At 46.9% G+C, this 20,572-nt stretch overlaps 1 protein-coding gene across 2 annotated transcripts in view; it reads right to left on the reverse strand.

Annotated features, from left to right (window-relative positions):
- Nucleotides 1-20,572, reverse strand: part of LOC112965726 (gamma-aminobutyric acid receptor subunit beta-4) — a 77,915-nt gene that overhangs the window by 11,992 nt on the left and 45,351 nt on the right. For both annotated transcript variants that reach the window (XM_026065020.1, XM_026065009.1), the window contains exon 4: nucleotides 12,165-12,385. In XM_026065020.1, the coding sequence (XP_025920805.1) occupies nucleotides 12,165-12,385 (221 nt within the window). The remainder of the gene's footprint in view (nucleotides 1-12,164; nucleotides 12,386-20,572) is intronic.

Consider the following 20,572-nt stretch of genomic DNA (forward strand, 5'->3'; position numbering starts at 1 on the left):
AGAAAGACAAGAAAGAGCAGAGAGAATGAGATGGTGAACAAGCAAAAAAAAAAAGCGGAGCAAACCAATAAAGGAGGAAGAGACAGATCAGAAAAGGGGGTAGGTGAAGATGGACAGAAAATTGGAAGGGATGGGAGAGGAGCAGGAAAGATAAGCACTCATTTGAAACAGCAATACATTGGGGCAAGGGGAACAGAGGCAAGGAAGGCGAGCGTGCACTGCTGAGCAGCTGTCTCTTTAAGAAATCTCGTGTGCTAAATTTATCTCTCTGCTGTCTGTGAAGACTGTTTGTAGGAGATGAAGCCTTGAGGAGAGCCTTTGCCACTGCCTGCCATGCTATAAATAGATCCGAAGAGACGGAGGGAATTTATATATATTCTCACTGGGTCTAGATACAACATTGCAACTGCCCTCTCTCGGAGCAGGGGGCCTAAGTGAGCTCTTAACCCTTTTATCTGTAATGCAGTTAGGGTGTAGGAGAAAGCACAGAGTGGGAGAAGGATAACAGCATGGGAACCACTTAAAAATTATCACAGTGGCTTTGGGATTGCAAGTATTGGTTTTACAGCCTCCGAATTTGGCATCTCTGGGAGGACTGCTTGAAATACAATACCTGTCCCACCCTAATYCTCCTGGACCAGGGTACCTGGGCACAGGATGCCGTGGTGAAGGAGCAGCTATGAAGGTACACCTGGGGGTAGCTATACCTTGACAGGATAGCCCAAAGTGGCAGGTGCAGAGTCCGCCATGGTCAGGCACCGAGACCAAAGAGTCACGAACAGGTATGACTCATTCCCTCAGTGCCGCACACGGCATATACTGTATATATTATACTACACCCGTGGGAAATAGCAGCTACAAATGCATTCTCCTATTTTCCCTAAAGTGCAAGACGCAAAAATGTATTAAACGAAAAATTTCCACCCCATTTGTGGGACCCCGTGGGCTAAAACTTTTCCATAGTGTCTGTCCCAAGATTGCTGCCTGGCTGGCTAGCTTTGCCACACAAAGGACATTTAGAGGAAGCCTTTTCTGGCATGAGAGGGATCCTCTAGCCTCTCAGCAGGATTTGCTTATCACCTGCAGTGCCTGTTGGAAATGCAGAGCACGACACAGTGAGCTATGGCTACCACACTCCATGCGCCAAATCCTGCTCACACTAACAGCTAGCATAAATCCAGAGCCACTCCACTGATTTTTGCAAGATCACACCAATTTACATCAGCAGAGATTTACATCAGAGCAGAGTTTAGCCCTGTTGATTCAAAACAAAGAGAATCTAGAGACAGTAGAATGGAAAGGAGAAAAACAGATTAAGATGGCATCAACCCCCAGAGAATCAGGTAACATTTCCCCTTTCTCAGTATTAAAGGGTGGGCGTATCTACACTGTATTGTTCAGCATCCTTCAGAGACACTGCAGCTGGCTCCAGGTGCAGAACTTCTACCGATCTTACTGCAACACTGCTTGGGCAAGTGAGAATTGGGAATATCTAGCTTGCGTTTTATTCCAGAGCTTGGGCTAGCACAACTGCGCACTGCTGTCACCTGCTTTTTCAGAGCATTTCTGCTGCAGTGCCGTAGCCCACAGTGCAGACGTACCTAGAATGGGACCAGCAGCATGGGAACCACCTGGATCTGGAACTCCCACAGTGTGATAAGATGTGAGGGGCAGCTGGCCTGGGGTGCTGGGTTCAGCTCGCATCCTGCCTCTGGGCTTCCTAAACTTTAATAAACCAGCCCTTCCTGGGTTAAAGCAAATGGTATCCCAAAGAGGAAGGGGATTTTTAGTTCTTCAGGTCTCAGAAGCATCCTAGACACCTATTGCCCTTTGCCATCCCCTGCTCAGGGTCTACAGGTGAACCACAGCATCACAACCCCATTCCCACTCCCCCAAGGCAGGCCTGGCTGTTGCTGCTTCATGCAGCACCCATCAACTTCAGTGAAGCCTGCAGCCTGGCTGTAACCTCACCACCCACTTGTTCCTAAAACACAGGATGTCAGTGCCCTAGAGGGACCAACAAGAGATTTTTCTAGCTCCTTTGGTGGCTGCATAATATGGACTCATGGGACCCAGCAAAAAGATGAGAGGTTCTGTTCACCTCTTACAGCCAAAAAAGGACTAGAGCAAGACTAGGGTACACCAGTGACCCCGCTGGGTCACTGCACATGCCATGCATACCTTGTCCAGAAGGCCATGGGACCAATCTCTACCTAATGCTTTGATGGTTATAAATGTATTATCTTGATATGCTCTAAGTTGTTGCATAAAAAGATGTGTTTGCTTGGCACACATGACAAATACTGCATGGGGAGGACTGACTGGATAGATGTATGAGACGGTGGCTGCACAGTAGGGGACCACAGGGTGGCAAATATATTTAAGGGCTGATAGGAGAGTAAGAGGTGAAAAAATGAGAAGAGGAAAAAAGAGTGATGACAGAGCATTGATAGAGGAGGCAGGAGTAGAGAAGAGAGACAGGAGAGCACATAGTAAAGGACAGGAGGCCACTGGGGTAACAGAACAGAGGAGAGAAGAGGGATGAGGAGAACTAAGGGGAGAACAAGCTGGGGAAAGGAGAGCGGGAGAAGAACAAGAGGTTAAAAGACAGAAAGCAGAGGAGGTGTGAATACTCACTCTGTGAGAAAGCAGATGAAGAGACAAAACAAACCATCCCCCTGTAAACAGTTTCAGACAGGGCACACTGCTTCCAGGAGGAGAGAAAAGAGAGAAAGGGAGAAAGGAGCGTGGGGGGGCAGGTGGGACACCGGGGAATGATGTCATGTTCCCTGTGACATTAAAAACGGGCACTGGAACCTGATCAGGCTGCGTCTTCTCCTTTTTTCTCTTCTCTTGCTTTTATACCCATCTCTATTCCCTTTCATATTTGTGTGGTGTGAAATTTCATCCACTTTGATGGGGATTCACAGAGACACTGCCCATCAGAGGCTTGCCTGCTTTTTGCATGATGCACTCAATGAACTAGTCTGCTTTCCCAGCCTCCCACCAGCTGCTGACCCCAGCCACCACCATCCTCTTCTCCTACCAGCTCCCCTTTACTCCCTCAATCTTTCACCCATTAAGGATTCAGAATCAACCCCCTCGTATGTCACAACCCTTCTACCTCCCTTCCCACAAAAAGGACATACTCATGCTCTTGCCCTAATTACTTCTCCTCAGGTCTTTCAGGCAGTCATGTTATCAAGCAGCCAGGTCGTCTCTGCCTTGTTACTCAGCTGCACTGCTGGCAAGGTGGCACAGTTCTTCTGGGGGGAGACAGGGCTATGGAGAAACCACCATGCATCTCAAAAAAAAAAAAAAAACCAAAACAACAAAAACACCAACAAAAAATAGCATGCATTCATGGGATATCAAGCAGTTCTGGTAGGCTGGTAGCTGATGAACATCCCCCTTTTGTGTCAGCACCCAGAGGACCTGAGTAGAAGCCTGAGGTAGCCCAGATACCTCACTGTGGAGAATATCCTTCAACCCAACAGACAGATAGGGACCATTTCCAGAAAAGCAGGCACTGAGCCACTGAGTCACACAGCATGGGTGCTGGGTCCCAGCTTGTTACAGCAAGGAAGCAATGCCCACCTGAAGCTTGTGTTGATATAGCAGCTGTCAGCACAGAAGCAGCAACGCAAACTCACCCTCCTATTCCACAACCAGCCTCTGAGAGCTGAGCCAGGCAGTGGGGTGGGACTGTCCCACCACATCTGTAGCTCAAAGAGTGCTCAAATTTCTCCTGCACACCAGTCTACCACAAATATTTCAGTTCCTCGCAGACATGCATACCATCAGCCATTTTATTCCCCCTCTGATTCTCTTCATTGCTGTTTACTTATTAATGGCTTCTGCTGTCTTATTTAGAATGATTATATAAGATCACAGACACAGAGCAGCATAGAGCACAGATCTGCTACTAAAACCTGCCATGGTTGAATCTCTCCTTTCCATCTTCTTTTTAGCCTGTTGCTTACCCCCTTCAGCTTCTCTCTCATATGGATCTGCCTCTAAACTTCTACTGTGAAGGTCCTCAGCCACCATTTCATCCTCCAGATATTCAACAGGCCAGGAGAAACAAACTTGCCAGCAACAAATGTAAAGGGAAAAAAATTGCTTCCCCCAAATACCATCTGATTTCAAAAGCAGCAGGTCTAGACTCTCCAAAGAGGACTGGGGTGGGAGAYAGGGAAAGTTACGTACCTTGGAGGGATTCCTAAAGCAAGTGTGGTCCCTTTCTGCTTAAGCTCATCCTTTCAAAGTACAATACTAAAATATGTGCATTATAACTGTGTCTATACTAGCAAACTAAACATGTCTAGGAACGGCTTTTGGTGCCACTGTCAGTTAGTATGGAACAGCCTATGTCTATGCTTTTAAATTCTTACCCTCCACAAAAAGGGTCTGGCTGTATGCAAAATGCATATTGAGAATGGTCACCAGCCTCTGCTCTGCTGTAACTGGGAACTACCTGAGAGACTGTTAGTGGACACAGATCGAAACCATGTGACAATTCAGCAGTGTGGTCCACTGAGGTCCCGTGACCAGGAATGTTCCCTGATACTTAATTTACTAGAATAGATATAAGTCAGCATCATCTGCCGACTGTACCTTTAGCTTCAAAAGGATGCGATCTAAAATTCAGTGTGGATGAGAATAGGAGGAAAATAGCTCATACGCCCCCGCCACACCTCCTTCCTAATTCAAAGGGAGGCACAACCAACAGTTCAGGTCCCTACAGTTTTGTGCAKGTATGGATTAAATTTTAGTATCCAGCAACTAGCACACTCAAACACACCCTTGCAGGTGTGTTTGCAAAATAAATATCAAGGTTCTGGTTGCAACTTTCTGGATTTCAGATTTCCCAAGAAGCTGAACATGCTACTGTCCCACAGGGATACAGACTCCCAAAGCTCACAGCAGTTTGCAGCAGCAGCAAGGACGATATAAGCAAACGGCTTAGGTTTTGCAGGACTTGCATGGGCTAAGCTCATGGAGCAAGTTAGACTCCTAAAGAAATTCCAGTGACTTTAAGAGGAGAGAGAGAGAGAGAGGCAAAATTGCTGTTTTGCTGAATGTGGGGAAAAAAAACAAAATCAAATTCTTACTCCATACATTCTCAAGGTCAGTCATAAAAACATGCTGGTAAGTGTCATCTTCCGGCTAGCAGTAAGCACAAACTTCAAAGGGCCCAGAGGGATTTATAAACCCTTGGTGAATTTTGCCATTCTTTTAACATGATCTGATCTTTGCAAACTCCTGGAGGTCATTTTAGAACCAAAAGCAAGGAAAGGATATGGACTACTTTTCCTCGAGTCCATTCACCTAAAACTGATTCCATAAGCCTTGGCACAATCCTGTTAAGGTCGTTCCATTTCCAAAAACATCAGTGCTTGCAYAGGCATCCTTTGATAAGTAACTGTATACACTGCACTCAAATTAGGTGTGGGAGAAAAAAATAAAAGTTCTTCTAGGCCAGCACACAGGGCACCAATCACCTAAATCAACCAGTTCTTCACGCTGGGAGAATACAAAGGAGAATTGCCGTCGCTGCAAGGTGTGCTTTTCAGCCTCTTTATTCTATTCCACCTGTGCTGTGTCTGGCAAGCTGCTAACAGGAGTGGGGGGCAAGAAACATCCAAGTGGAATATGTTTAGAAAGAGGTTTATCTGCTGCAGTTGCTTCAGATAACAGTGACCTGCACTTAATGGAGCAGAAGGTCCCTTCCTTCAGCAGCACGAGGCTGGGATGAAGTTGAATTAATAGGATGGTAACCCATGATTTAAATCTTAGGGATTTGGCAAGAATAGACAGGGTCCAGCAATGGACTTGGATCAAAAACTGGGATAGGACAGCAAACAGGAAGACTAAGAGGCATTTTCAGAGCTGCTAGGGTGAACTGTGGGTACAGGCCATGTAAGCCCTTCCAGTGGCTTGTGAGGAGACGGTGGGGATCAGCTGCTTCTAGATATGCCTTGCCCTCTATTTTGTTAAGATATGGGAGATGTGGCACACGCAGCAAGTCGAGCCAGGTGCTGGTGAGGCTTGTCTGTTTTTTCAGCATTAAGGGTTGAGGAGCAGCTCTGGCTCAGTTTTAGCTAGCTCCAATTTCTTCCTCAACTTCTAAGATATTATTCTGAAACTTCATATTTTTCTTAAACTTTTTCTTTATTAAACTTCTTTCCAGTGCTTCCAGCTAAGCACCTCATCCCAACCATGGGGGCCAAAATACACATGGGGATCTGTCCCTAACCCCAAGTGGGGAACCAAGCTCCTAATTAAATTCTCTCATTTCCCCTCACCCTCACCTAATTAACTCTTCTCCCATCCCCACTCCTGTTCCTCCACATCTTTCCACTAAGGCACTGACCCATAGTAGAGCTCCATAGTGAGAACAGTACAAATCTTCAGCACCAGCTCTGAGGGACCAGTTGACTGGACACAAATCCACTTTGTGCCCAAGCTGCCAAAGGAGAGATTTCTGTTGTCTAAACTACTGAAGGGGAGCAGGCAGAACTTCTAGAGGTAGGGTAGAGCCCAAATCACCTCACTCATTTCCAGAGAAGCCTCTCTCATGGAGGGAAGGGAAAGCAAAAAGGGAAGTAGTAGATTTCTTCTCTTCTGGCCTGTAAGATGGGAGCAGAAAATTTCTCAGTGGCCTCGCTGCAGAGAAAGAACAATTCTCCAGTCTTAACCTACCAGGCCTCTACTCTGCAAGAAATCAAACAACATCCATGGGGAGAGCAAGGAGAGAGCTGCAAATAGAAGTGGGAGAAACCAGCCAGAGAACTAGTAAGAGCTTGGGATTTGGGGAATGTAACGCAGACAGAGTCAGGTCCTGATCAAGAGGTGGGTTGGAGCTAGGACCTGTGAAGCAGAAGCCCCCCCAGAGGAGCTCTAGCATGGCTCAACCAAACAGCAGGGTGGCATGGGGCACTCTCATCCCCAAACCAGGAGCTCTGCCAGCCCTACCACCTAAGCAGTCCACATACCTGAGGGACAGAGGGGCTCTCAGATGCTGGCAGCATACCATGTTTTGGAGAAGTGGCTGGGTAGGATGCTAGACATGGCTCTGTTAGCCTGTGTCTATTCGCTATGTAAAGGGAGCTAACGGTAGTGCTCAAGTTGCTGCCTTGCCCAGGAGCTCGATCTTTCCCGTGCGCAGGTCAGCAGTAGCTTGCTGCAAGGCTAGGGCTGGCTTTCCCCAGGAGCCACTGCCTTTCAGGGAGCAGCTGACCGATGTGAACTYACCTCTCTGACAAGCAGAAACCAAGTGCTGCCAAAGCAGATACACTTAGCTTTTCTTATTTTTAAAATGCAAATTTTTAGTTGTCAGAAGTATAACAACTCATTTTCCCCCTTGCTTCAAGCACCGAACATTTACACTGATGAGGATGACAGGGGTCGGCTTTCCCAGGAGAACGCTCATCGGTCTCAGTGCCCTGCTTTGCCTCAGCACCTTTGCATACATCCAAATTGCACTGCTGTTGCCTTGTCTCTAAAACACAGCTCGTTGCAGTGACTATCGTGGGCACGAAAAAAGCAAAACTCACACGCACACCCCCCACCACCACCTTCGCAGGAGATCCCTTATTCTCTCTGCACAGGAGAGAATTTCTCTCCGTCATCAAATTCCTCTGCAGTTTTTCAGTTGCTCAGTTTACATTGTCTGGGCTCCTTGCCAGCCAGGCATCACATCTCACTTGCTGTCCACTCAGCTTCGTGCCTGCTTCCCAGCATCCCAGCCCCTCCACTCCCCCTGTGAGCTGGAGGATGCAGTTGGAGCTCCTCAAAGCACCTGTTTTGCTGGAATTCAGTTCTGTCCCTAAGTAGAATTAAATCAAATAGCTTCAAGAGTACCCTGAAGGATGTTTTTAAGCTCATTTCAGAATGTGGTTTCAGATTACCATATGAGAATTTCAGCATTGTTACAGATTTTCTATTTTTAGGTCTTTGAAAAGAGATAGCAAAATATTGATTACATTAGCATTTGACAAGCATCAACTTGTTTCACCACCATATGAAGGCAACATGGTCTAGAAAAGGAAATAATCTCAGTCCATATTATATACTAGTTGCCTTTAATGACTTCAAATGTAAAAATTCAGAATGTAAAGCTTTTTGAATATTACAGCAGGGGTGGGCTAGACAGTCTCTGGAGGTCCAGAGAAAGTCTTTGATGATTCTGTATGATACTCAAACGACAGCTGTGGTAGTACAGACATCCTGAAATAGTGAGGGAAGTATTGACATAAAAATGAAAAATTCTCTGCATAAAATTAGGAGTGAAATGTCAACATTTTCTGAAACATTTTTTCTTAAATGAAATATTTCTCCCTAATTTTTTCTGTTTAAAATTTGATGAAACCAATGCAATTTCTGACAAAAAGCCATTGGGAGGGAAATACATTAAATTCAACTGGTTCTAGCTGGCCTTTCCTCACTATTTTATCTGCCTAGCTYCACTACCCTAACAACTGATAACTTTGTCTTTGTGGGTAGCTGCTTTAAGCCTCCCTTCATACTGCAGGCTTTTTATATTGCTTTAGCACTTTCCTGCTGTGTGTCACAGGTGACACTTCCCTGTGCTTGACAGGCACTTTTAATTCCAGCAAGGTGTTTGGGGGCTAGACAAGTTCAGACGCAATCATGCCAGGTTATGCTTCCCTAAAGCCCTGACAGCTCAACTGGGTTTGTATCCTCCCATCACAGCCTATACATCCTTGCCGACCGCTTCTTGTTCATGGAGATAAGAGTGCCTTCTCGACTGTATCTGGGCTCAAGGCCCCCATTTGGCCTTCCGGGATTCATGCCATCTGCTAACTCATACAGGAAGGAGCCAGGAAATACCAGTCCCAACTCCCATCCATGCAGCAGCCCCAGAATTGCCTCCCCTGATTCAATCCATTGCTGTTTATGCATCCCTTTTGTTGGAGACCTGGCAACCAGCTTTTAATCCAAGCCCAGTGTGAATTAATTTTGGAGTAAGCTTTTGTATCGCATGCTTTCCTAAGATGTAGTTATATTACATTTGCTGCACTCCCTTCATCCACTTATTTGCTAATTCTGTCAAAAATAAGCATATGCTTCTTCAACACAGAACTTTCACAATGGAGCAAAGTGGAGGAAGAAAGGACTTCATTTACTCATGGAAACAAGTTATCTGAAGCCTGATGTTGTCTCATTGGAGTCAGAAACAAAATACCCGTCAACTTCTGCATGAGCTAACTTGAACTTTGAGGTCTGATCCAGGGTTTGAGGCTGATCCTGCAGGTTGCTGGAACACGTGCTCAGAGCCAGGGCCTGCCAGGGTGTCATCTTCCCAGGTCTCTGACATCAGAGACTGCTGGAAAGAAAAATGACTGTTGTGCCACAAATAGCATGATTGAGTCACTTTGCTACAGGATCAGCTCAAAGGAGGGGGAAGTGACTAGCAAGAAGGTAGCAGGAGAAGAAGCAGAGCTGTGGTATCTTGCTTGCGGAAAAACAAAGAAGCAAACAAATGAGGAGAAACAGAAATTGCCTCCTTTGGCCTTCTTCCATCAGGACAGCTCCATTTTAAGAATCCTTCCAGAGGACGCTAGAGAAGCCAACAAGAACAGGGAGGATCTGCATTTTTCCTCCTGTTTGCAGGACAAGCATAGGTACAGTTTTACAGCAATAAAGGAAACACAGGCGAATATATGGTCACTGTTTTCTTACCTGCTTACACCTGCTGTGCATGTGTCTATGTATTATTGAATATATCACAATTATTTGCACCYGCAAAACTGCTCTTAGGACTCCTATTGTCAGCAAAATCACAGGTGCAGGAGTCAGTGCAGAAAGGAAGCCCTAACGAAAATGTTGCCCATACCCCTACGAATAAAGCTRGAGAGAGTTCTAGCATTCAGGGGGGACCTGGCTTGTCCCTCAAAACCCAGCATGCTTTCAGGATAGGAAATGCAAGCCACCTTGACCTGAGGTACGGCCCCAGGAGCTCCCACTGAAGAGAAGAGTAGCTGAAATTGCTCAGTGCTTGGTTTTTGCAATTGCTGTTTTCTCCAGGGGCAAGAGAGCAGCTTCCAGGAAAAACAGCCAACACAACACAGGCAGCTCTTACTACAGCCATGGAAATAACAGGGACAAAACAGCTGTCATTTTCTTCATTTTGGCCTGAATGCAATTTTCCTCTTGTCACACCTGTCTACACAGGCCATCCAAAGAAGTGCAGAGTTCCCCTCTCAGTGCTGCCGTGACCCCAGGGACTGGTCCTGCCATGGATGGAAGGGAAAGGTACAGGAGGTGCTTGCGCAGGCTTCCTAGCTGGAACTAGCGCGAGTGCAAACCCTCCAAGGACTTCCACTGCTTGTCACCTGTGCTGCAGGTTTCACACCACTCATTATTTGAGCTGACTAAATTGAAGTTGATATTTATATACAAGCGTTTCTGCTTCTTTTGCTGTGCAGGTGTACGCTAAGGCTTCCTGCATGCTAGGGGAGGCAGCTCTTTGCTCGGATGGGCTAACTCAGCAACAGAGAGCAACCTGAGCTTTGGTGAAGCACAAGTTTAACATCTCTTTACCCCTCCACCCTGAGTGGCTGAAGTTAACGTTCCTACCTGCCCCAAGTCAAAGCATTTTCTCGCCCTGCCTTTGCTCTTGTTTTAACACAAAATAGGAAGTCTGTGTTAGTCATCTGGGTGAAGGCTACATGTCTTTTGCTGTGTAAGCAAAGCTTGCTCAGGGCACCTTCGCAGTACAGACCAAACAACATCACTGTGGTGGTCAGGGTAGAGACACCTGGATGCTCCTGTCCCAGGAAGGGAGAGGCAGAGCTGGGACAGAACCATGGAGTTGGGCTTGTCGCACCTTCTGCTGTCTCTGGGCCTGGAGCAATGGGCATCCGCTAATCGRAAGGACAACTAAGGACAAACGTCACCCCATGTACCCCAGCCTGGTCCTCAGCAGCAGGAGCTGCCACTGCTCATTCGGCTTTCCAGAGCTCTGCCATAGGGAAAATATTGAGCACAGCCACCTTGCTGCCCCAGCAGGATGGTGCCCCGGGCAGCCTTCTACTTTGTGATGCCTACATCCAGCCCTACCCTCCCAGAGACAGCCCTGCTAGTTAAAGAGGAGGAAATCATCATAAAATCAGACTTTGCCACAAAACACGAAGCAGCAGAGGAGCTGATACTGTAAATGGGAAGGGTGGGTGTACCCTCTCTGAGAGAGAAAGGTCTTTCCTCCCCCTTTGCTGCACTGGGATGTAAGCCCAGAGCTGCTATCGCAATCATTTGTGAATGTGGAGGCAGGTCTAAAAGCCAGCTGTGAATTTTGGTAGTCAAAAAGGAGAAAAAAAAAAACAAAACTGTGAGAAGTACAGCTCAAAGCAGACAAATAGGGGATTGAGAAAATCACTGCCTAGATTTCAGCTGTAGGGTCCAAAACCTGCATCTAAATCTTACCTACAGCTGCAAACTTCCCTTTTAGCCCTCTGCTCCTTCCCATTTAACTTTCCTATGTACCCCGGCATTTCACACATCCAGATAATAAAGTAAGGCCAACCTTTGCCACCTCCATTGCACATCAGCACAGCATTTTCAAAGGCTGTGAACTTGGCTACATTAATTTATTCCAGACACCACAAAAAGCCTCCTCACTGAGGATTATTTCCCTACCAAATATCAACTTTCAAGCCTCAATCTTTAGAATTGCTCTGGTAAAGACAAGCAACATTTTTCAATAGTACAAAAACATGCCTCCTATCTCATACTCAAAAATGACTAAAATGATTTGACTCAAATGCTATGAAATTCAGCCCTACATACCAGACTAATGAAGTCTCATCTCCATAGGCCAAACTTGCAGAAAATTATAAACAACTTAAAATGAGTTTCAAATGGAAGTGTTATGCAACATGAGTGACAGTGACCTGAAATGCACAGAACTGATTATTCCCATTTCCCATACTTGTCTATAGCCGTATGGGGAAACAACCATTTCCAGCTTGGAGAAAGAACAGATGCTAAAAACTGAGTAACATTCGAGTACCTTTTGGTCTTTTTGATCCTTGCCTGTGCTTTAAGAAAATGCCAGAATCTCTTCAGAAATAGGTGAAAATTTAAATGAGATGTCATTGTTCTCAGCCACAACCAACAAAAATTCCCCTCAGACTTACCTCAGGCCATACAGGACAGTCCCATCAGGATGGAGCCGAATCATGCGATTCTTCACTGTCACCCCATGCAGAAAGGACTTCTTGTCGTTCAGGAAATAGGTATCAGGCAGCCACAACTGGTCAGCCACCCTGTTATCCAGGGTCAGGTTGAGAGGAAGGTCGCTATACGCTAGGCGTTTGTCCCGCCAGCTCTGCTGGAAGTACATGGTGATGGTGTAGTCCTGGGAGAAGAAACATGCAAATGTCAGCTTGGCCTCAGGGTAGGAACATAACTCTCAGTCTCTTCACTCCTGCTGCTGCTGAGACCTTTGTAGGTGTGCAAATTCTTTGGCACCCAAATGCTCAAGTCTGCACCTCCATAGGCTATGAGAACTATGCTTTGCTCTGGGGAAAAAAGGAAACAAGCCTTAGCCTTGTAGGGGACAAAATGACATTACATGCCTCCAATTAAGCACACATCCAGTGGAGACCCAGAGGCCCTGAATCAGTTTGTTCAAAGATACAGTATCACAGCACTGTACTACAAGAACAATTATTTCCTCTTGGATATGCTAGTAGGACAGAAAGGGGTTTGGTACACATCAGTGACAGAAAATATTGTCACAACAGGTCTTAAATAGGCTAGGAGTCAAGATTCTTTTGCTACAGGGGAAGCCTGAGTGGCTAAAACAGAGCTAAGAAAATAAGGTTGTAGATTAGGAAGTGTGCAGGGTAAGCAGTGGTCTCAAGTTCTGTAAGGCTTGGCAGCAAAAGTGTCAGTAATTTTGCACAAGTCCTTAAATAAAAAAGCATTCTGCAAATGCATGAAAATGAACTTGTACAGTAATGCCCTGAGCTAGGGGATACATTATCTCTTCATAAGCAGATACCTACAGTGCCACAGGGCTCCTCCTGACCATGTCAGCCTGTACAGGGGGCAGCAAGCCTTTTTCTGCTCCATGCATGCAAGCTCTGTGCAAGGCACTGGTGAGGACCTCGCATGTGCGTCAACAGCTGGGCTGAGCACAGAGCCATGCTGCCTATCTTCTCCCACTGACTTCACTTGAAGCCAGGTTTATTCAGCATCTCCGAAAACAAGCTCAAATAATCCCACAGTATTGGTATGCCAACTTCGGGTATCTAACTGACTCAGAAATCTAGACCCACACGCATATCCAAAAGGTCACAGAGTAAATCCTTGGTGGAGTCTGGATATAAATGCTGTATCTGTCATCTTTTGTATTGTATTGAAAAGAACAAAAACACAGTGACAGCTTTTTGGCCAGGAAATTGTTTTGCTTTGCTTTTTAAACGGCTGTTAAATTCTTGCCTCAGAAGCCTGACAGACCATCTTTCAGAGACCCCAACATTTTCTTGTTTGGTCAAGACCTTGCAAAGGAAAACATCCTCCCCACTACCCCTCCCAAGGGGTTTGGGCCTGCATTGCAGTGAGAGCACAGAGCAGAGCRTAAGTGCTTGAAGCCTCTTACCCTTACCGTACCTGCTCTTCCCTCCTCCAGTGACACTCGGCTCAAAGGCAACCATTTCCATCCTCCCCCTCCAAGAGCTCCACAGCACATTGCAGCAAGCTATATCACTGACCTGCATTTTCTTAATCCCTGACAGAGTTCTGCAACACCTCTGCCCTCAACCAGGCTACCCTCCTGTCATTGCAGGCTCCAGCCAATCCCCAGGAGTGGCAGACAAGAGGTTGCACTGACCTCCAGAGGTCAAAAAAGGGTGAGCTGCTTACAAAGTAGAGGGTCAGCAGCACCCAAGAGATACGCCTTCTAAACTCACTTCTTATAGACTTTCAGGTTTGATGGGAACAAAGTCAGAAGGGTATAGAAGTAAAAGCCTAGATCCGATCCAGTGGGCTAAGGATGCTCCCCAGGTACAGAGACCTTTCTGGGGAACAGCAGCTAGCCAGGCCCTGGGTTGAGCCCTCTCCATTTCTCCGACTGTTCCTGGGCTTCTTTACACAACACATTTCTCTGGACAATGATGAAGTCTGGAGCACTTGATAATCATGGCCCATCTTGTATCCAATGCTGCCCTTCACCCCTTTCTCTCCCCAACCCCTATTTGATGTTCTCCTGCTTACCCTACCCCATCCCTCAGCTCTGTCAAACAGTGTACAGGATTTCTAGGCAGAAGCAAAATAGCTGGGCAAGTGTCCAATACACAGAGGTCAGAGTCCTCCCTGGGAGGAGAGGTGTCACTGATGTACTGACGGGTGCCGCACTAAGTTCAGGGAGGAGGAATGCTCTGCCTCTGAGCCCCTGGAAGTGTCCATACACAGAGCAGGGGACCAAGAGCAGCCCAGAGAAAGGGGTCTCTGGCTGTCTTCAGAAGAGGCAGTTATATGACCCACTACAGTAGGTGAGAGGCACCAGTGCCCAGGAGAGAAAGTGCCCTCCCTTCATCCCCACATAACCTGTTCTGACAAGTACAAAGTACATCTATGCCCCCGCTCCAGCATCACCATCTACTGGCAGGCAGCTCTGTCAGTCCCATTGGTTCTTGCCCTGCATACACATCCATGCCCTTCTCCTCCCCATCACACATAAGTGGCCAGGCTCCACAGCTGATGAGATGATCTTAGTCAAAGCCTCCCTTTCAGAGGCAGATAAAATAGTAATCAAGGGTGACATCGTTCTTTAGGAGCAGAACAGCCAGACAGAGCCAATGCATGCAGTGTTTCACAAGTCCAGGAATCAGAAGTAATAAGCCTGATTTTCCTCCAAGTCCTGAATGATTATCCCTTTGTTCTAGGGTTTTATCTGCCAGTTACGCTAATACGAGGCTTTCCCAAACCTCCCAGTAACCATTGACATTCACAAGCCTACTGTTTCCACCAGTATGCCACAAGCTGGTTCCCAGCCTCACCAGCAGAGAAAAAAAAATCAGCCCCTTTACCAGAAGGCTCAAAGAAAAACTTCAAAACCAAAGAGGCTGGGAGCCCATGGACCCCTCCAGCTCTTTCCTTCCAGCTCAGCATCGAAGCATATTAGTGGGACAWCACAGCTAAGCTTCCTCAGCTGCCTGTGCCAGGGATAAGCAGAGGAGGCCTGTCTCTCCAGACATGCATACTCAGTAAGCAGTTTTCTCCACTGGTGCTGCTGCTGAAGAAGTGACCTGGCAGTGGAGACAGAAATAGGAATGTTTCCACACCCCTTCAAACACTGTTATCAGCAAACTAGGCCTTTTCCACACTGCACCAGTGCAGCACTAGTGGCAACAAAAATGCTTCCAGGTTTCCTATTATTGAGCCTATTGGTTCTTTCTAGAGGACTCTAGAGGTGCTCAGGAAGGGCAAGTCTGACTCAGGCCTGTCATTGCTGTGGCAGGGATGGAGAGCTTTCCACTCCAGTTTGCTCTGCTGAGAGCACTGTCTGCTCTCTGCACTGGGGGAGGAAATGAAGGAGCTGCACTAGGAGGGAGCGCACATGTACCAGGCCACCCTGTGCAGCCTCCTACTTCGTTTGATGGTTGCTGGGAGGGGAGATGCAGATGAAGGGGGAGACCACTCCTCATCAGATGCTCAGTGCAAGTTGCATTGCAGAGACCTTAGAAAATCATTCATCATGAACTGAAATTTCAGTTTGAAAAAACACTGAGGCTGGGACAAGCGAAGGGGAATGGATCTACTCAGAAGTTACATGCCTCCATACCTGGTCCTTCTGGATTTTCCACCCCCAGGAAAAGTAAGCTTTCCAGAGACACCTGCAACCTTTCTCTAGCCAGGCTTTACTACTGTAGCTTGCCTTGCCATGTCTGCCCACTCTTCCCCTGACCAGCATCCCACTGCAGGAAGCTGAARTGCTGCAGTCAACAGCCTTGCAAAAAGAGCCTCTTTCAGACCCAGATGAGCCTTGCCAAGTCTGTCTGACCTACAAACCCCACTCTGCTTATGCTAAAAGAGCATAAGTTGCTCCTCTCCCCATTTCCACCAGCACCTCCACTCCATGGTGGACAGCTCCCTTGGTTTGCTCCAGAAGCCAGCACACAGTAGCTCACAAGTTGCATGTCTCCCTGCCGCTGCGTCCAGCCCTTTTATTTACCACAGCACTTCTGTGCTCCCTCCCTGCCTCATAAGGCTGCCTCATGGCCCAGCCGCGTGTGGGGCCGTGCTCAGCAGTACGGCTCCCGTTCAGCCTCTCACAATGCCGAGATGGCACCTGAGCCTGCTGGAAAGGTTGTCAGCATGACTGTCCCAGTGGGATCCCCCCACATTCCTCCATTCAATCTGCTCCAATGAGCAGCTCTGAGTGAGCTGCCAGCTCCAGCCCTCCTCGCCTCCCCCGCTCCCCAGGCTCAGGTTTTGCAAAGGGTTTGCTCTCTCTTTTTCTCTCCGCCTTCTTGCCACGTGTGATGCACGCACAAAACAGAGGTGAGAGCAACACATGGAGCAGGCAGACATTTGTGTACCAGAGCTGCCCCCCTCCGAGGAAGCAGGACAACTGGTTTAGAGACCAGTAAAAGCTCTGGAGAAGGATGAGAAGCTCACTTGGGGGCCTCACATGCTAAAACAACAGTGCATCCTACCAGCTCCTGAGCACAGGGCTGTTAGCATCCATCTCCAGTCAGGGAAAGGAGGCTGATAATTACAGTCCTGTCAGTTACCTCAGTCTTTCCTGAAACTCAGCAGAGATTCCAAATCAAAGATCACATAAGTGAAAGGCTGAGATGTTGACACACAAAAGGCAAAGAGGAAGATGTTTCCTGGAGAACCACAAAGGCAACAAATTCACAGTGAAACATGCACAGGTGTTCTCCAGCTTATCAAGGGACATGGTAGGTATGTCTAAAGGAACAACAGCCGGGGCAAAGCAAGAAGGGAAGTAGGCTGGCACCATCAGTTAGAATTCAAGAATGAGCATCCATCAGTTTATATTCCAAACATCTTTGTTTTCCTCTACCATCCAGGCTCCTTATCTCCTTCATACAGTGCTCCTTTGGGAATTCAATGCTCATCCCTCCTCAGAGAGCAATCTTTGACTTGCCCTGGACCATTCCCCATTTGTGCTGCATGTGCACTTGGGGAGCAGAAACAAGCCCTCCTGCCACAGCAGCCCAAAGCTGCCTATCAGACCAGAGGAGGATGCCAGATCTCAGCCCAAGGAGAACAAACCTGCTTGTGCAAAATCTAAGGAGCCCAAGTCAGTGAGAGGACATAAGCTTCCAGGAATACTTCAGGTTGGGGAAGAGAAGAAAGGGGACTAATAAAGGCGAGCTGGGACACTCCTTGTACTGTGATCACAGCGAGGCCCCACTGAAGTACTGACAAACCAGAGGGCAGGAGGAAGTTGGAGTGCTTGGGGTAGCAGATGCTCTCTGGAGACACCAGGACCCAGGGAAGGTCATGGGCATGTGGCCACTTCCTCCCTGGGCCAGCCACATGCCTTGAGGAATATCCAGGGATGTGTCCAGACCACCAAGAGAAGTGATACCTTGGGGAGTCAGTGGAGAGGTGGAGATCAGAGCTTTCTGATCAATAGACCAGCACAGGACAATGAGGGGTTGAGCAGAAAGAGAGTTAAGGCACCTCAATAACAAAGACAGCACTTTGCAGAGAGCAACTTCAGTCTTCTACTGAAAAGCCACCCAAGGCTCACTGCATCTCCACCAGCCCACAGACATGTGCCATGGAGAGCCTGAACTGCTCTGAGATTAAAACTCAGGGTTAAGTCCAGGTCAGATCCAAGGTCCAGATCTGAGGTCCAGAATGTGAACATTCCATCCTACCTGATGCATAGGGGAATTACAGACTCTTACACTCAGGCAGCTCTTCAGCCATGTCATACCTCCACGTGGCTGTTTCCAGCCTGACAAGTCAGAAGCATTTGCTTTCAGTACCTGAGGGTCCCAGTAAGCAACAGAACCCAGATGGAAATCCTCGCCCTCAGAGCTCCTTGTCCAGGTCAGACAGGCTACTCCAGGTTTGCTCCTACTACTTTAAACACAGTGACACACACAGTCTCCGGGCTCAAGGATGCCTCTTTGGAGGACAGTATCATGTGCATGTTTCTGTTCACTGCAGACAGAGATGGGGACCCAGAATCAAGGGCTTCCTTTTCCCCCTTTTCTCCTGCCTCATCTCATGTGAGCATGCAGACCACAAATACGCCATATGTCCCAAGTGGTTTTCCTCGCAAGAGCACTTGGTCTCATCTTGGAGATACACACAGCTCTACTGTGTCAGACCAAAAGTCCTTCTACATTAGTATCCTGTCACCAGTAACAGTCAAGACAATAGCAGGAAGAAATATAAGCAAAACAGCATGTATGTTTTGATACTTCCTTAGAGTTCTCTCCAGCTATCTGAGGCTTACAGATCTTGCGAGCCAGAGATAGTATTCTCTTAATTGAAGATCCTCAGTTTCTCTTCTGAGAGTGTCTCAACTCTATTCAGCCTTTGGCAGGTGCAATCTTGTGGCAGTGAGTTCCACAGTTTAGCTATTCACTGTATGTACACCACTTTAAAACAGATATATAAATGATATTGACTCTTCCCTGATTCCCTGTAGTGTTCATATTGCAAAATCCAGTAAATAATCCTAACTCTATGCTACTCAAGGTTCTAGAGTTCCACCCTTATTTAGATACTTGAGGGCTACTGAGCAGAGTGGAAATAACTAAATGCATTCTCAAAAGCAGTAGGCAAAGCTTTGATAGAGGCAGGAAGCAGCAAGAAGCAGCAAGATGGGAAAGAACGAAAGAACTGTTGTATGGGTTAAATGCAAAATACAGACAGAACCGAATGCCCACGGTATCTGACTTTTTGCAAAACAGACTGAAGACAAGGTAGTGGAAATAATTTTCCACAGAGCCTTTGGAACTGGCTGCTATGAGCACATTGAAGTCAGGAGCTTAGCAGTACCCGGAAGCTCTAGGCACTAAGGTGGAAAACATCATCATCTGAGTTAGAAATGGAAGGGATTAAAAGGAAAGAATAGCTCAAAGACATAGAGCCTCCTGCTGCAAGGCAAAAGCTCCAGCTTCTAACAAAAAGGCACCAGAAGCAACCTTCCTGGGCAGGCTGCTTCACAGAGGCCTCTGCACAGCTCCTTGGAGTCATGGACCGTTGGCAGGTTGGGTCAGACTAGTTTCGTCTGTGCTCTGACTGTGGAGTCCTCAGTACTAAAATAAGCCTCTTGCCCAGAGACAAGAAGTGTGCACACTGATTGGGAGCTACAATAGACTCAGAAGCCAGGATTAGAAATGGAGGGAGTAATGTATATGAAACAGCATGTTGTGTCTTTACTCAGAAGACAGCATTTCTGGCTATACGGATGTCTCCTTTGCTTAGTCCATTTTTGTCCATGACAAATGACTCTGATACCTTCACTTTCAAAGCTTTTCCTAGAAAGGYAGCTACTCCAGGCTGCTAGTGGAGGTTGCATTTCACCAAGCACATTTGTAAGCTACTTGGAAGCAATAACTTTTCTGCAAGGGAGAGCGCACACTACTCTTTTGGTGCTGCATTACTTGGGACACAAGGGAAAAAGGAGATTTTGCAATTTACCTCTCTAGTCAGCTGTGCCATCTGACTTTTCATCCCCCATTTCCCCTCCACCCCGATTTCGATAAAGCACCTCCTTTTTAAGGGAGAAGTCACCAAATAAAAGTCCTACCCCATGCAAGCAAATGATATATGGTCTCCTTGTCCAAGATCATAAAAGAACATTAGGAAAGCCAAGATGCTCTGGAAAGAGGAGAAAAAAATGGAACATCTTTGACTTGGTGAAAACCAAGCTGCCACTGCCAGCCACTAATGAAGTTTGTTGGCTTCAACTTCTTTGATGATTAAACACCAGCTCCTGTTCCCGTCATTCTTGGGAGAGAAATTAAAGGACAAAGGAGTCCTTAAGTATGTTTCATTTTAAAGAGGGGGTAGGGGAAATAAGAGGAATTATTTTTAAGGGTAGGAGACAGGACATGCTTGCAACCAACTGCAAAGAATCGGAGCAGTGTAATACATACAGGAGAATGCAAGGACAGAGCAAGAGGGCCACAGTTCTTACATGAGCTTGCTAAGTAAGCAATCTGCTTTGTCCTCTTAATGGATTGTCCATTTCTACCCAGACAAGATAAATCAGTGGATTCCAGACCTTAACTAGCACCAGTGAATCTGACATTAGTAAAGACACGATAGAAATCTTTTCAGCTCTAAGACAGTTCAATCTGTTCAGACTCTCACCTTTGCCTAGGGCAGGAGGCAGCAACCCTGGTACTTACTATGTTTTCCTTAGGGAGAGTGTTGCTTTAATTTCTCTTTTGGTGACTGAGTTACAATTCTGAAGTTCTGCATGACAACTGTTATAATATCAGATATTGCTCTTCTCCCTAAGCTTCAGCCCAGCAGGTGAGAAACTCAGACTCTCTTCCTACCTCTCCTCCTTTTTAAGGGTAACCAGATGTCAGTG

Source organism: Apteryx rowi, unplaced genomic scaffold, assembly GCF_003343035.1.
Source record: "Apteryx rowi isolate R43461 unplaced genomic scaffold, aptRow1 scaffold_102, whole genome shotgun sequence".
In the NCBI taxonomy this organism is placed as follows: domain Eukaryota; kingdom Metazoa; phylum Chordata; class Aves; order Apterygiformes; family Apterygidae; genus Apteryx; species Apteryx rowi.